Source organism: Amblyraja radiata, chromosome 23 (genome assembly GCF_010909765.2).
Source record: "Amblyraja radiata isolate CabotCenter1 chromosome 23, sAmbRad1.1.pri, whole genome shotgun sequence".
Taxonomy (NCBI): domain Eukaryota; kingdom Metazoa; phylum Chordata; class Chondrichthyes; order Rajiformes; family Rajidae; genus Amblyraja; species Amblyraja radiata.
The window spans coordinates 25,640,416-25,656,640 of NC_045978.1; the positions used below are offsets into that span (position 1 = coordinate 25,640,416).

Below are 16,225 nucleotides of genomic sequence, written 5' to 3' on the forward strand. Positions count from 1 at the left end.
TGAGTTACTCCAGCACTTTGTGTCTATCTTCGGTTTAAACCAGCATTTGCGCATTTCGCTGCAATTTTTTGCGGTCTTGGGCTGTGCAGCTGCCATTATCAAGCTGTGGTTATTCTGATGATGCTTTCTCAGGGAAAGAGTAGAAATTGGTAAGGGTGATTGGGGACATGCTTTCTCCTCCCATGGAATGAAGATGAGGCACAGGAGAATGAGAGACAATGCTAGCAATGCATGGTCAATTAAAACGGTGAATTGCTCTCATTTTGTGTGTCCAGATGTGTCCATGTTGTCCGTCTCATTATGTTACTAAGACGGAGCAGGCTTGAAGGACTAGAAAGACTATCCCTACTTCTATTTCTGATGGAGACACAAAGAACAGCAGATGCTGAAAGCTGGAGTGAAACATACAGTGTTGGAGTAACTCAGTGGGTCAGGCAGCATCTCTGGACAGGTGGCATTTTGGGTTGAGACCCTTCTTCAGACTTAAGGCAATAAATGGGGTAAAATAGGGTTGGTTGTAGAAACATAGAAAGTAGGTGCGAGAGTAGACCACCAGGTCCGTCGAGCCCGCACCGCCATTCGCTCATGGCTAAACACTAAACAGACACACTTACCCACAAACAGTAGACACAAGACACAGAACTCAAGACACTACCCTCCCCTTTATACCGCTATCACCCCTCTCCACCCCAAGAACCGCGTGATCTCCTGGGGGAGGCAAAAAAACGGATAAAAACCCAGGTCCAATTCGGGAAAAAAATCCGGGAAATTCCTCTCCGACCCCAATCCAGGCGATCGACACTTGTCCAGGAGATCACTCAGGTCTTACTATACTAACCATACCTAGGTCCATATCCCTGCCCTCTCCCCGTAGCCCCTTATCCCCTTGGCAGCTAAAAAACCATCTATTTTAGACTTTAGGTTGTGTAGAATTCAGAGCTGTATTCCTGTCAGGACCTCAGTGATGGACGTGTGTGTACATCACTGCCAACAGCACCCCCTAGAGGAAATGGCATCTTCCACCAGGAATCCCCTGCTGTGAATTCCATAGACTATTACTTTCACAAAGGCACAAGGAACTGCAGGTGCTGGAATCCCTCTCTAAACAAAAAGTACTGGAGGGACTCAGCCGATCAGGCAGCACCTGTGAAGGGAATGGATAGGCGATGATTCTTCGGTCTAAAGAAGGGTCCCAACCCGAAGAATCGCCGCTAATTCCCTCCAGCATTTCGTGTTTTGCTGTTACTTTCACAGCATTTGCTGGCTAGGTTCAATGTTATTCCAAATGTGCCTACAAGATATTAAACACACTGGATGCCTTAACTTCTGCTGTCAAGCATCACACCACTTGTACCTTATAACGCAAGAGTTGGTATTTCAGTAGGGAGAACCAGCTGGTCCGATACACTTAGAGAAATAAGACCATTAAGATATATATAGCCCCAGATAGATGTGTTTACAACATCCTTTTCAGAACATAGGAAATGGGGGAGGGAGAAATTGGATCCCAAATTAGTTCAGCACAAGAAGCAAAGGGTGCCTTTATGTGAAGTGCAAACGCACAGTGACATTCTTGGCTTAGAAACATTCCAGTAGAGTATTGCCATACCCAAGCACTTCCCTGATTAGCAATACAGAAGTAATCCACTGAGCCCGCATGCAAGAGGCGCCATGTTTTGCCACCATTTTCAAAGACCAGTCCACGCTCTAGTTGTTATGAGCGGTGCCCATTCCAGGCGAGCCCCAGGCTGCTGCGGGCCTCCAGCCGTCACCTTCCTTGTGCGTGTGGATCGACCAGTGAACTCACGTCCCTCTCCTCGCCCATTCACCTTTGTTCGAAGGGTGGCTTTGTCACAGGTAGGTTGTCACCTCTGGTCCTCTACAGTATTTAGTACTTGGATTCTTGATGTATGTTCATTACTATGAAGGTTCCAGCATCTGCAGTTCATTGAAAGTCCACATCACTGCAGCAGTTCCTCAAGGCAGTGTCTCAAGTTCACCCATATTCAGTGTTTCGTCAATGAGTTTCCTTCCATCATAAGGTCAGAAATGGGTTTTCCCCCACATCTCTCAAATGAAGCAATCCGTGCCAGTGTACAGCATGACCTGTACAACAATAGACACAAAATGCTGGAGCAACTCAGCAGGTCAGGCAGCATCTTTGGAGAACATGGACAGGTAAACTGTCAGGTTGGGACCCTTCTTCAGACTGATTGTAGTAAGGAGATTGGGGGGAAAAAACTGGAAGCAAAAGAAACCAGGGCAAATCAAGGCCGGCCACAGATGACCCCAGGCAAGGAGGCTCCCTGATAGACCAGTGGTTGGATAGTGAGAAGTGTGGAGCCCAAGAGCAGTATATAGTTGTGAACTGTGGAACTGGTTTACAGACAGTAGAGGAGTGGGCAGGAAGAGGGAAGGGAATTGGGAGGGAGGTGTTTGTAAAAGTTAGAGAATTAACCAGGACAATACTAAGGCATACATTGATATGTGGTATAGATATTTGTGTCATGAAAGTACAGGTCCACCACTGATTTTCCAGCACCCTTGGTTCCAGAGCCTTTCTGGATTATCCATTTTGCTGGAAGAACAGAGGTCACGGCCGAGATACTGACCGCAAAGTTGGCCGCGGGAGTCGACTATGTGGACGGATCTGCTGGCTCCGGCTGGGCTGGAGTTCCAGACCCCCGGCCACAGGGGACAAATTCAACCCGCCGATTGGCCGCGGAAGTCCCAATGAGGTAGAGATTAGCCGCCTCACTCGGCCTAGGCGCCACATTTTTGGGGAACATCGGGGGTGGGAATGGATTTTGTCTGGATTAAAGGGGAGGGGGGGGGGACCACCTGTTGCAGGAAAGTTGGTGGTGGACCTCCATCAAGCAATGGCAACCTCCAACAAGAGAGAGTCTGACCATCGATTCTTGACCATCAATGACACAATATCCCTGAGTGTCCCATCACCCACATCATGGGATTCACCCTTGACTAGAAACTAAAGCGGACCAGCCATAAATACCATGGTTACAAAAGCAGTAATGAGATTGGGCATCATGTGGTGTGTGACTCACTACTGACACCCCAAGGCCTTTCCTGCAACCACAAGCACATCAGGAGTATAATGTCCCACTGTACGAGGTAATTCACGAGTTCTCCCGAGTTTCTCCCCGATTCGAACTTGGAGAATGTCCGTAGCTGATCCGTAGGAATTCGAGGATGTCTCGTAGCGGCTCGTAATGCTAATGGTAGGTATAAAAAGTAACCATTTTTTTCATCACGAGGATTTTTTTGCTCGGGAACATTTTTTGCAGAGATGAAAAAACTTCACGAGTTACTGGATGTCCCGAGAACCTACCGTTAGCATTACGAGCCGCTACGAGACAGCCACGAACTCCTACGGACCCACTACGGACATTCTCCGAGTTTGAATCAGGGGAAAACTCGTGAGAACTCGTGAATTACCTCGTACAGTGGGACAGGGGTAAGAAGACAGACACAAAATGCTGGAGTAACTCAGCGGGATAGGTAGCATCTCTGGAGAGAAGGATTGGGTGATGTTTCAGGATGAGACCCTTCCGCAGAGTATAATCGGTCTGCAGGGTTCCAGTCCGAAACATCACCGATCCACAGTTGTCCAGAGGTCTCCATCTCAGAACATAGATACAAGGCTATTTATGCCTCCAATAATTTTATATACTTTTATCAGATCTTCCCACACCCTCGTGTTCCAGAGATTTGGATGCACTTATCCAAGAAGCTGTAGAATATTCTTGTATGTCAGAAAGACACAACGTTGCCCCTCAGCTCCCTTAAGTCTTTCCCCTCCTACCTCCAATCTACGCCATTTAATTTTAGATTCCCTTACTTTGGGAAAATGACTAACCATTCACCTTTTCTATGCCCCTGATGATTTGTATGCACCTCTACAAGGTCACCAGTCAGCCTCTTACAGTCCAGGGAAAAAAGACCCAGGTCCCCCATTTACAGTGTAAGTCCTGCCCTTGTCTAACTTACCAAAATGCAACACCTTGCACTTGTCAGAGTTAAATTCCATCTGCCATTTCTTATAATAAAAAAACATTTGACTGACATTGCTATAGCAACTTATTAGTTTAAAAAGATGAACGTCATCCTTTAAGTGATCAGGAGTCAGTTATTGGCAACAGCTGTAAACTTTGAAACATAGAATAGGTGCAGGAGTTGGCCATTCGAGCCACTACTGCCATTCAATATGACCTAGGCTGATCATCTAAAATCAGTACCCCGTTCCTGCTTTTCCCCTATATCCCTTAATTCCTTTAGCCCTAAAAGCCCCGAACACTGACCATACTGACCTGTGCATTCCAACCAACAGTGGAGGAGATGAATGTTCTGAGTTGGGGAACTAGGCAAGCTGACATCAGTTCTACAGGTATCATCGGTGTTGGCTTTGATTTGTCCTTTTCATACCTTTCATTCATTTGTTATTTGTACCTTTTCATACCTTTAGTTTCCCTCTCCCCTGACTCGTATCTGAAGAAGGATCTCATAGAAACATAGAAAATAGGTGCAGGAGTAGGCCATTCGGCCCTTCGAGCCTGCACCGCCATTCAATATGATCATGGCTGATCATCCAACTCAGTATCCTGTACCTGCCTTCTCTCCATACCCCCTGATCCCTTTAGCCACAAGGGCCACATCTAACTCCCTCTTAAATATAGCCAATGAACTGGCCTCAACTACCTTCTGCGGGAGAGAATTCCACAGATTCACCACTCTCTGTGTGAAAAAAGTTTTCCTCATCTCGGTCCTAAAAGATTTCCCCTTTATCCTTAAACTGTGACCCCTTGTTCTGGACTTCCCCAACATCGGGAACAATCTTCCTGCATCTAGCCTGTCCAACCCCTTAAGAATTTTGTACATTTCTATAAGATCCCCCCTCAATCTTCTAAATTCTAGCGAGTACAAACCAAGTCTATCCAGTCTTTCTTCATATGAAAGTCCTGACATCCCAGGAATCAGTCTGGTGAACCTTCTCTGTACTCCCTCTATGGCAAGAATGTATTTCCTCAGATTAGGAGACCAAAACTGTATGCAATACTCCAGGTGTGGTCTCACCAAGACCCTGTACAACTGCAGTAGAACCTCCCTGCTCCTATACTCAAATCCTTTTGCTATGACCCGAAGCATCACCTATTCCTTTTCTCCAGATATGCTGCCTGACCCGCTGAGTTACTCCAGCATTTTGTGTCCAACATCACACCAGAGATAAGGCAGGAATGTAGAAATCCTTTTGAACATGGAAGTTAATCCAAATGAAAGGAAGGGAAGGACTTCCCCCAGTGGCTGCATTGGCAATAACATTCTTGGGTGTCAACAAACAATGCAGATAACACAATCCCGAAAGCCTGCTCCTTCATAGAACATAGTGGGACGGCACTGTGGCACACTGGGTATAGTTGCTGCCTTACAGTGCCAGAGACCCAGGTTCAATCCTGACTACGGGTCTGTATGGAGTTTGTACATTCTCATCAGACTTGCAGTGAGGAAACAGGCTCTTCGGCCCACCGAATCTGCACCAACCTGCAATCACTCCATACACACGATAGACAATGTACAATTTTTACTGAAGCTAATTCACCTACAAACCTGTGTCTTCGGAGTGTGGGAGGAAACGGAAGAACCCGGAGGATACCCACGCACAGAGTGAATGTAGAAACTCCAAACAGACAGCAGCCTTCGTTGGTATCGAACCTGTGTCTCTGGCGCTGTAAGGCAGCACCCTTAGTCGGTATCAAACCCATAGGGTTAGTTACGTAAAATTGGAGAATTCAACTTTCATACTGTTGCATTGTATTCTACCCAAGAGGAATATGAGAATATCTTACCAAATTACTTGTACCACTTGAAAGGCCTTTGTGACAATCTCGCCGCTGTATCTGTTGCCCTTTGTTGAGGAAAGGATTCACTGACTCCACTAGTAATCTTGACCAAACCCATTGTACAGGTAAATGTAGCATTTTCACATAGCGTCAAGATGGACACAGAAATGCTTGTGCATTTCAAACATTTCAAAAATCTAAACATTTCATATTAATAACATTAACAAACACACAATTGCTGCATTCAGAGTGTCTAACGTGTTTATTTAAAAATGTGTGGTAAGGTGTGGAAATAGCCACAAAACGCAGCAGGCACAGACACGAGTAGAGCCAGAATCAATGAACGGTTTCAAGGTTATGGCACACTTCATGCTACTTGTGGATTTGACATTTCAGATGTTTTCTGGCCAAATGCAGTCTCGCACTCGTACAACATGTTCAGTGTTTCAATCTCATGGCACTTGGGAGTTTATACCCACATTCCAATTACATGTGGACATATAGACACAAAGTGCAGGAGTAACTTACGGATCAGGTAGCATCTCTGGGGGAAAAGGACGGGTGATATACTTCAGGATGAAGAAGGGTCCCCACCTGAAATGCCACCTATCCTTTTTCTCCAGAGATGCTGCCTGACCTATTGAGTTACTCCAGCATTTTGTGTTTATCTTTGGTATAAGCCAGCATCTGCAGTTCTTTGTTTCCACACGTGGAAATGTTGACCTTCTTTTAGTACCTCTAGATAAGATTATTCCGATGTTTCTTTTGGCCAACTTCCAACCTGTTATGCTAGATTTGTTCATCCAAACCTCTCCCACTTCCCAAACTCAATATAATAACATTGTCTTCATGCAAGGTGGCGCATCAGTTATTTCTGCGGTTTCACAACTCTGGGGACTGTCCGTGTGGAGTTTGCATTCTCACCGTGACCTTGTCTTCCACACAGGCGCTCCACCTTCTTTCCACATTCCAAAGACACGCGGGCAAATTATCTACTGTAAATTAGCCCTAGTGTAGGTAAGTGGCAAAGATAGAAGACAAATTCATAAGGCTGTGCATGGAAGATTAAGCAATGGGGAGGTGGATTAAGACTGAGAGGACTTTTTTCTCTCAAAACCAGCATGGAATTGATGTACCAAATGGTAACTGTCTATTTAATAGTCAGGTTGTTTCCCAAATGTTGAGCATTTATGATGAACAATACCCTTCCTCTTCATCGTGCATTCCATTTAGACTAGGCTCTCAAAGGTGATGTATATTTTGGGCATTTTTGTAGTTTTGGTGGTCTTGTAGATACCACTTGGCTTGCTTCAGTCAGTACTTTACTCCGATACTGCAAAGGAATGAGGAGTGTCAAGGGCAAGTCACAGTGGTAGAGTTGCTGCCTTACAGCACCAGAGACACGGATTCAATCGTGACTACAGATGTTGTATGTACGGAGTTTGTATGTTCTCCCTATGACTGCGTGGGTTTTCTCTGGTTTTCTCCCGCATTCCAAAGACATGCAGGTTTGTAGGTCGATTGGCTTCTGTCAATTGGCTCTGGTGAGTAGGATAAAGCTAGTGAATGGATGTTTGCTGGTCTGCGTGAACTTGGTGGGCCGAAGGGCCTGTTTCCACGTTGTATCTCTAAACGACAGTCTTGACAACACTATCATGTCATTCACATGCAGCGTGTAGCTTCTTCACATTAAGATTACAAGATGGGTGCAGTAATCGTTGTGTTTCAAAAATCTAAACATTTCATTCCAAAAACACGTTAACACTCTCGATTGCTGCATTCATAGTGTACAATGTCTTTATTTAAAAATACAAATGAGCACAGTTCATCGCAGTATGTTAAATTTACAGAAATAATCTGTAAAAAAAAACCTGGTGCACATCAGTCTGTGAATACTAGCTCATCGGTTAAAGCACACACTAAAGAGAATTCTAGGCAAGAGGAAAAAAGAAAAATGTAAAATTTCCTCAATACAATTCAGACTGAATAAGCATCTTTTAATATATATTTATATATATGTTGGCCAGTTTCACAAGTACATGATAAATGTGCTACAACAATGATTCATAGACAGGGAACAGGAAAACCTAACTGGATAGCTGTAACACAGGAACATGCTAAAATTGGTGCCCAGATAAAATCACCAGCACAGTGGCATACTGTGTAAATGCTAAAAAAGAACTCCAGTTTAAATTATAAATTAAAAAAGCCTGCAATTCAAAACCAAGCAGCTCGATTCATACATGGCTCAACAACCTATCGGGTAAGGTCCAAGGGTCAACTCATTTCCCACCCACCCTCCCAACATTGAATTGCAAAAATATTTCCTCTCCTAAAATGAGTGTGTTTTTATAACACCCTTTTTTCCAAGGCAACAAAGAGATTTTGTTTTGGAGGATGGAGAGGGGATTCGGGGGTGGGCTGAAGGAAAAGGGAAGGGGGGTGGGTGGGGAAATAAGGGTTCAAGAGTTCAAAAGGGAAGCAAGGGGAAGGATGGACAAGAGCATGGCATGTTCAATGCAAGGTTCTATTTGATAACCACCCCGATTCCCATGTTCAGCTAGGACATAGAGAGTCTTGGAGGTTGGTTGAAGAGCAGCACTTGCCAGATTCATTGAATTTGTAAATGGAGGTTGTCCTAACAGTTATCTACACCTTTTTTGGAAAGTGTGGGCTCGGCCCGTTGGTAATTTCAAACAGCAGATTCTATTCTGTATCTACAATGAGGCAACAGGGTTAAAACAAAAAGCAATTTACTTAGCGTGGTGGATCAAATTTAAATATTGGCGCTGCTTATGGTATAATTTGAAGTCCCAATGGTCGATATTTTAGACTTGGATTGATTTCCCACCCGCCACGCTATGATGTGCCACACTGGGCAAAGTAGAAAGATATGCACCAATTGTTACCAAGGTTCCCTGTGGCATAAGTCAAATGTGAAGAATGGACAGGATGGTGGGAAAAGGAGATCTGGATCTCAGCCAGTCCCACTCCGTACCTGTAATTTCACTATCTAGATTTTAATTAATTCTAGGTTACATGATAAGCAAAGAATTGGCTTTCAAACCAGATGGGCAATAATGGTGTGCGTTAGCCAGCCACACATATTTCTCACCATTCGACAAGGTTCCTCACTGCATGCTTATGCGGCGCTGGTCCTGAGCAATTAACACTTTCTCATCCAGTGTCAGCTTCAAGTAATGTCAGTTCACATGTAGCACAAGCCAAAATGCAAACAAAAGCTTTCTCTACAAGGCCCGAATGAAATGCACGGCTTTATCCCCAAAGCCAAAAGATCGGCCCCCTTTCCAGCCACCCCACTCCCGAGTCAGGCTACCTCTTAATGTCGAATTGTGTGTTTGGCATCTGTGGGTGTATTATCAACCGAGAAGTCACTGCAATCTACCCCAAACTTACTCTACAGGTGACTCTTCATGGTTAACATTGCAGGGCAGATTTGAGTTCGAGTCTGAACAGCAAAGGCATTCCAGTCACTATGCTTGCTCTGCTCCCATTCCTTAGTTTCCCATATCAGACAAATTCAAGTCCCAACTCAAATCCATTCCCCTAATTATCATCAGGTAGAATTCTGGGTGGCTATTGCAGTGGTCAACACCCCACCCCCTGCTTTGTATTGGTCTGACATTTTTTATCCTGCATTATACCCTCTTGAAATGACTCTTCCCTAATAATTCCCCAACACTTAAAACAAAGAAAGTCAATTTCCAAAGAAGTGTTCTTAACAATGGACGCATCAAAATTTGATTTTAAAATGGCTCGGAAATTGATACGGCATCTGTCAAAAATCCATTATTTACTTAAGAACAGGGCAACAGACTCTATACTATGAATGTCAGGAAAGCTCTGATAGGGAGAGGGTGAACTCGTGCCAATGACATCAGCATCAAGTGAGTTGGGTGGCCACGTCAACAAAAATTGTCAGGCAGTGTGGCGAAGGGTGTGTGCATGTACTTGGGTTCGGGGATCCGGGAGAAATGTTTTCTCACCAGGCGATCTCTTAAGCTGAATGCTCTCTTAACTGAACAAGCACCACCTTATAATAGACCCCTTCCTAATTACAGCAAATGTTTACAGCATCTAAAATTGAGAGAGAGAGAGAGAGATAGAGAAAAAATAAATAATGACGACACTTCTGTTTCAGGTTTCTGGGCCAGCTGTCCAGTTAGGCTAAAATGATGTGGAGTTTTAATGGGAAAAAAATGTCACAAATACTGGAATTGTAGGCAAGTTCATTCAGGTACCCTTTCTCACTCGCACGTGCACTCTCTAACCTGAGTTGAAGCATTAAAAAGTTGCATGTCTCATAAAACAAAAAGGAAAACCATTCACAGTTAAAAAAAAAAAAGAAAAAAAAAAATCACCTTAAACCAGTGGACACATTTAAATCAAGTCCCCTTACTCTTTGGTGACAGGGCCTCTGAATGAGTTAACTTGTCTACTTCTGTTTTCCCCAAGTCAAGCTGAAATGTTTTTTTTTATTTTATAAATACAACAAAATACATATTCACAGCAATAAAGGCCTCTTAAGATGTCCTTTTCTCAAAATGGTTCAAAATATCGGGGAATAATTATTCAGACAACCCAAATAATTACTCGATGGAGTGCAAGGAGCCTTTAAAATGCACGAGGAAGAAGGTACTAATTAACAGCACACTTTTAAAATTAATTACAATCGTAGTAAATTAAACTGAACTGTAGATACTTCCCCCATTGACAAAAGTCCCCCAAACCCCTAAACATACAGCTTGCAGCTACGCAAGTCCCAATGGGCACGGAGTTGCTGTTGGGTGTTAGTCACTATCCAATAACTCTGTCTAAAAAGGATTTCATCTCAGTCACAGATAAGGAAACCTTTTTTTTTTTAAAGGGTAAAGAAACTCAAGTACACACCAGATCAAAAAGGTCACTGCTTAACAAATGCTCAGACAAAATTGCTCCCCAACAGCACAGATCACTTGCACTGTTGGCAAGGGAGATGGAGCAAATCACTTACCACATATTATTAGTTTCACAGTTTTTAAATGTTGCTCTGGGGCTATTCTACTTCTCCCCCCACCCTCAAACCCCCTCAATGATGGTCAATTTATTTGCTACAAATTTTATAAACAGGAAGTGTCAACATCTTCTTTGACCTGGTAAATCTCTACGTTCTCCCCCTTCCTCCTTAGAAAAAACGGCGTCAAACAAAATTCCCAGAGCAACAATCAGAGACTGATAGACCATGACTGTCCAAGCACACGGCTCACAAGGCACTAGTCATGGAGCACGAGCTAGACGCCCCGACCCCAACACTTCGACAAGTCCTTAAAGTTTCCCTATTCCCCTGGGTCAGACGACACAAAATTTATTCTAGTGAGCTACGATTTAAATCCATTTCACCTGTAAATGGGCAACTTCTTCCAAACAATTCAACTCAATAAAAAATACAAGGATTTTGTTTTAAAAGCATTACAGCTTAGAAATTGATACAGGCAATTCATCCATTAAAAAGTTACCAATTTACATTGGGTAAGAAAAGAGGACTATGCATAATTTCAGTGGCGGAACAGGTCAGGGGAGAGGCAGCCATATAATGCCAAACCTCTCTGAGGTTGTTCAAAACTGCAGGAGAGGAGAGAATTTCTTACTTGTCCAAATATGACTACTCCCGACTTAGCCTTGACAAGCCAAGCTGCCACCCCAGCTCAGTGTCTTGCTCACACAACTACTTTATCTTTGGCTCCAGGAGCACACGATTTACTATCCTAGAAATGCCGGAAAGGTAATCTACCATCTTTAAAAAATGGAGCAAGGATATGGCTGTTCTGCCCACAGGACAATTCTTACAGATTACACCAGCAACTAACCTACCACTCCAAAAGCCCCAGGCTCCATCAGAGCAGAATTCTTTAAAAACATATCACGTTAAAGATCATCTTTCTGGTAAAATCTCACACCATTCGTGTTCATTATTTTGAAGTTCAGAGTCAAACGTATGTTAGGGTTAGTGTTCTAGCTAGTTGGTTAGGGCTTGGGTCAGGGACAATCTTTTTCTTTTAATTTCTTTAAAACATTAAATTAAAAAAAAACCCACAAGATTGCAAGAATGCAGTCTCCAGTTCTGGCCAAACAGTCAATGATTCTCTCCCTGGGCTCAGCAGTGACCAGTTTTTAAAACAGGTGCACATTTGATTTTATTTTATGTCAAAACAGGACTGTAGTTCTCAATTAAAAAAAAAGTTATTGCAAGGTTCTAACAGTATAAATGCACCAATCTAATCAGTGCGAATATATATATATATATATTTGCTTTGCTTTTCTTCCTCTTAAAACAGTAGCTATGGAACCACAGAGTTCTCCTTTTCTCCTTGTTACATAAAAACGGATCTCCTCCAGCACGGAGGTGGCCTGGGCTGTGTCTCACTCGGTGTCAGTCACACCAATGGTTAAAACTCATAGTCTTCGTCTGACATGTCAATGGCCCAGGCAAACTTCTCACGCTGGGTTTTGTTGTAGATCTTCTCCACTGGAATCTCATACTTTTTACACCTAAGTACGAGCGGAGAAAGGGACAGGAAAGAGGTTAGGAGAGAACGTATAGGTAGAAAAAGTCAATGCTGAATTAACAATTAAAAAATTCACAAGTTACAGGAACAGAATTAGGCCTTCTAGTCTACTGCGCCATTCAATTATGGGCTGATCGATCTTTCCCCCTTAACCCCCTTCTCCCGCTTTCTCCCCATAACCCCTGACACCCATGTCAATCAAGAACCTGTGAATCTTCACCTCAGAAATGTCTAGCGACTTGGCCTCATAGCCGTCTGTGGCAATGAATTCCAAAGATTCACCACAAAGTCAACAAGCTTACTGCTCCAATTCCCTTCGGGGAAAATACAGCAAACCCTCTCAGTTACAGACCTCTATATAACGGATTACAGCCATAGTGGATCGAGATGTCCGTCCCTGGTGGCTGTCGACGGACAGCGCAGGGTAGGGAGAGACGATGGCGGGGGTGAGGAGAGCGAGTAGTAAAACACTCTTGAAGAGCGGCGCATTGGACACGGGTTTGCAGCAGCTGCACAGAACGAGGTCCCGAGGTGTTGGATGCAGGCGCACCGCCAACCACTGTACGTACCTGTGTCGCCCTCGCAACGCATGCCTCGGTTGCCTGGTAGCGGATCCTGTTGCACACCCGCAAGTTACCTAATAAGCTGGCGCCATGTGGGAGGGTTCCCGGTTGTGGGAGCGGAGAGGGGTAATACTGAGAGAAAGGAGGCTGACCCACAACCACTTACAGAGCCTGACGTTCCTGCACAGTTGGGGTTGGGGACAGGGCGAGTGAGGTGTCTCTCTCGGTTCGTCATCTAAAATTGGAAAACTCAATGTGGCCTCACTTGGGCAATGGTGGAGACTCTGGACAGAAAAGTCAATTTAAAAGGTTACCAGGAGATTCAGCAGGTCTTCGCAGACTGAGAGTATGTCTTTGGCAAAAAGAGAGTCTAGTATTTGCTTGGTCTCACCGAAGTAAAGGATGAAAAGTTTTGGGAGGTGGTTAGGAGATTGACAGAAGTATGTGGCACTAATGTGTCTGCTTCAACCACCACCCCTGGCAGTGGGTTCCAGGAACCTCCAGGTAAAAAAAAAACCTGCCCCACACATCTCCTTTAAACTTTGCTCCTCTCACCATAAAGCTATGCCCTCTATCATTAAATTTCCCCTAAACTTTTTGCATCAGGGATTAGATGCAGATCAATATGTAAATTCCAAAGTAATAAGAAACTAGATCTATTCTTTCATCCATCAGATCAAGTCTGGAAGTTTCACTCTGAATGTTCCAGTTACTAAGCGGTCATTTGGCCCCATAGCAGAAGCGTCCACATCGTGGGGCTGGAGACTGGAAGTATCCTGAGCTAATTCTTCAACCACCATCATCTACTGTGACAAGTGATGGCTTCCACTGATTGTCGCCGGAAGCTTGCGTCCTTTTCAGGACGGACGATGACAGCGAGGTCAACATTTGTAACAGGATGAACACGAAAAGAAGAAACATAGAAAATAGGTGCAGGAGTAGGCCATTCGGCCCTTCGAGCCTGCCGCCATTCAATATGATCATGGCTGATCATCCAACTCAGTATCCTGTTCCTGCCTTCTCTCCATACCCCCTGATCCCTTTAGCCACAAGGGCCACATCCAACTCCCTCTTAAATATAGCCAATGAACTGGCCTCAACTACCTTCTGCGGGAGAGAATTCCAGAGATTCACCACTCTCTGTGTGAAAAAGGGTTTCCTCATCTCGGTCCTAAAAGATTTCCCCTTTATCCTTAAACTGTGACCCCTTGTTCTGGACTTCCCCAACATCGGGAACAATCTTCCTGCATCTAGCCTGTCCAACCCCTTAAGAATTTTGTACGTTTCTATAAGATCCCCCCTCAATCTTCTAAATTCTAGCGAGTACAAACCGAGTCTATCCAGTCTTTCTTCATATGAAAGTCCTGACATCCCAGGAATCAGTCTGATGAACCTTCTCTGTACTCCCTCTATGGCAAGAATGTCTTTCCTCAGATTAGGAGACCAAAACTGTACGCAATACTCCAGGTGTGGTCTCACCAAGACCCTGTACAACTGCAGTAGAACCTCCCTGCTCCTATACTCAAATCCTTTTGCTATGAATGCTAACATACCATTCGCCTTCTTCACTGCCTGCTGCACCTGCATGCCTACTTTTAATGACTGGTGTACCATGACACCCAGGACTCGTTGCATCTCCCCCTTTCCTAATCGGCCACCATTCAGATAATAATCTACTTTCTTGTTTTTTCCACCAAAGTGGATAACCTCACATTTATCCACATTATACTGCATCTGCCATGCATTTGCCCACTCACCCAGCCTATCCAAGTCACCTTGCAGCCTCCTAGCATCCTCCTCACAGCTAACACTGCCCCCCAGCTTTGTGTCATCCGCAAACTTGGAGATGTTGCATTCAATTCCCTCGTCCAAATCATTAATATATATCGTATATCGTATAAGAAGCGGCCATTTCATCTGGAATTTTAGAACGGGGGCCCTCTTTCTCCACAGGTGTTTAATATAACATTGGACGGCATGGTGGCGCAGCGGTAGTTGCTGCCTTACAGCGCTTGAAGCGCCGGAGACCCGGGTTCGATCCTGACTATGGGTTCTGTCTGTACGGAGTTTGTACGTTCTCCCGCTCACCGCGTGGGTTTTCTCTGAGATCTTCGGTTTTCTCCCACATTCCAAAGACATACAGGTTTGTAGGTAAATTGGCTTGATACAAGTGTAAATTGTCCACAGTGTGTGTAGAGTAGTTAGTGTGCGGGGATCACTGGTTGGTGTGGACTCGGTGGGTCGGTTTCTGCGCTGTATATCTCTAAACTAAAACTAAATTAGATTGCTGGGGAAAAAAGTAGCACTTTAACAGAAGAATGCTGACTGAATTACATTCACAAAGTGCCTTATGCACTTACCAAGCAATGCTGATCCTAGGATCCAGATAGTTGAGTTTGGAAGTCCCAAGAGCTATCTGTTTGTTTTCTTCTCGGTCAGTAGCTTGAACTTCCAATTTCATCAACTGTTCTTCAATTCTCTGGAGAGATTTCTTCTTACTTTCCACTAATCTGTAGAGAAAGCAACAGCTGTTATTTCTGCACAAAGGACTGGCAATACACTCAAACTGAGGAGAAAAGTGCAAAGCAAAGCAGAAAGTCCAAGGGGCAACATACAAGGGACAGGAGAATTTAACAGGGGATTTATGTTGGTGAGCAAACAGCAATGCGGTTAATTAAAGCTAGGACACGCAAAAGAAACAGAGTTTTAGGGAATCCACTAAAACAAATTGTTATTTTCCAGATTTCTTAACTTGCCTAATTGAACTCTAAGTCTAGCAATTTATAACAAAAGTTAAAACAATTTAAATCCCTCTAAGTCAGTGTTAGTTAAAAAAAAAGGATCTTAATGCAGAACACAAATTGCACAAAACAAGCTTTGATTGTTTACAAGTAATAATTATTTGGTTATCTTAGGATGTCGCAAGGTGACAAAAGGTGATAAGCAAATGCAAGTTTGTTTTCTTTCCAGAGCCTGGGAGCTCTATGGATGTTTTACTACATGAACCCCAAGCCATAAATTGGGACAATCTGAATCAAGGTGTAAATGTATTTTAATAGATTGTAATAATGGACTCGTGACAGGAAAAATGAGCAAGGAAAGTGCACATCATTTACACTGTGAACTCAGGGCATGGACAGGTATGCGAGGCCGGGTTACTAAAGCCATTACAGAAACATAGCTAAGAAAGGTTCAAGACTGCAGGCAGCAGAGAAGGTGGGGGGAAGAGAGGAGTGGGAGC

General features: G+C 44.0%; 1 protein-coding gene across 1 annotated transcript in view; it reads right to left on the bottom strand.

Moving 5' to 3' along the window:
• Positions 1-7,630: 7,630 nt before the first annotated feature.
• The window catches only part of top1 (DNA topoisomerase I), a 77,539-nt gene continuing 68,944 nt past the window's right edge, over positions 7,631-16,225 (bottom strand). The window contains exons 20-21 of the mRNA XM_033041872.1: positions 15,345-15,494; positions 7,631-12,404 (exon numbers count right to left, since the gene is read on the bottom strand). Of these exons, the coding sequence (XP_032897763.1) occupies positions 12,302-12,404; positions 15,345-15,494 (253 nt within the window). The 3' untranslated portion in view covers positions 7,631-12,301. The remainder of the gene's footprint in view (positions 12,405-15,344; positions 15,495-16,225) is intronic.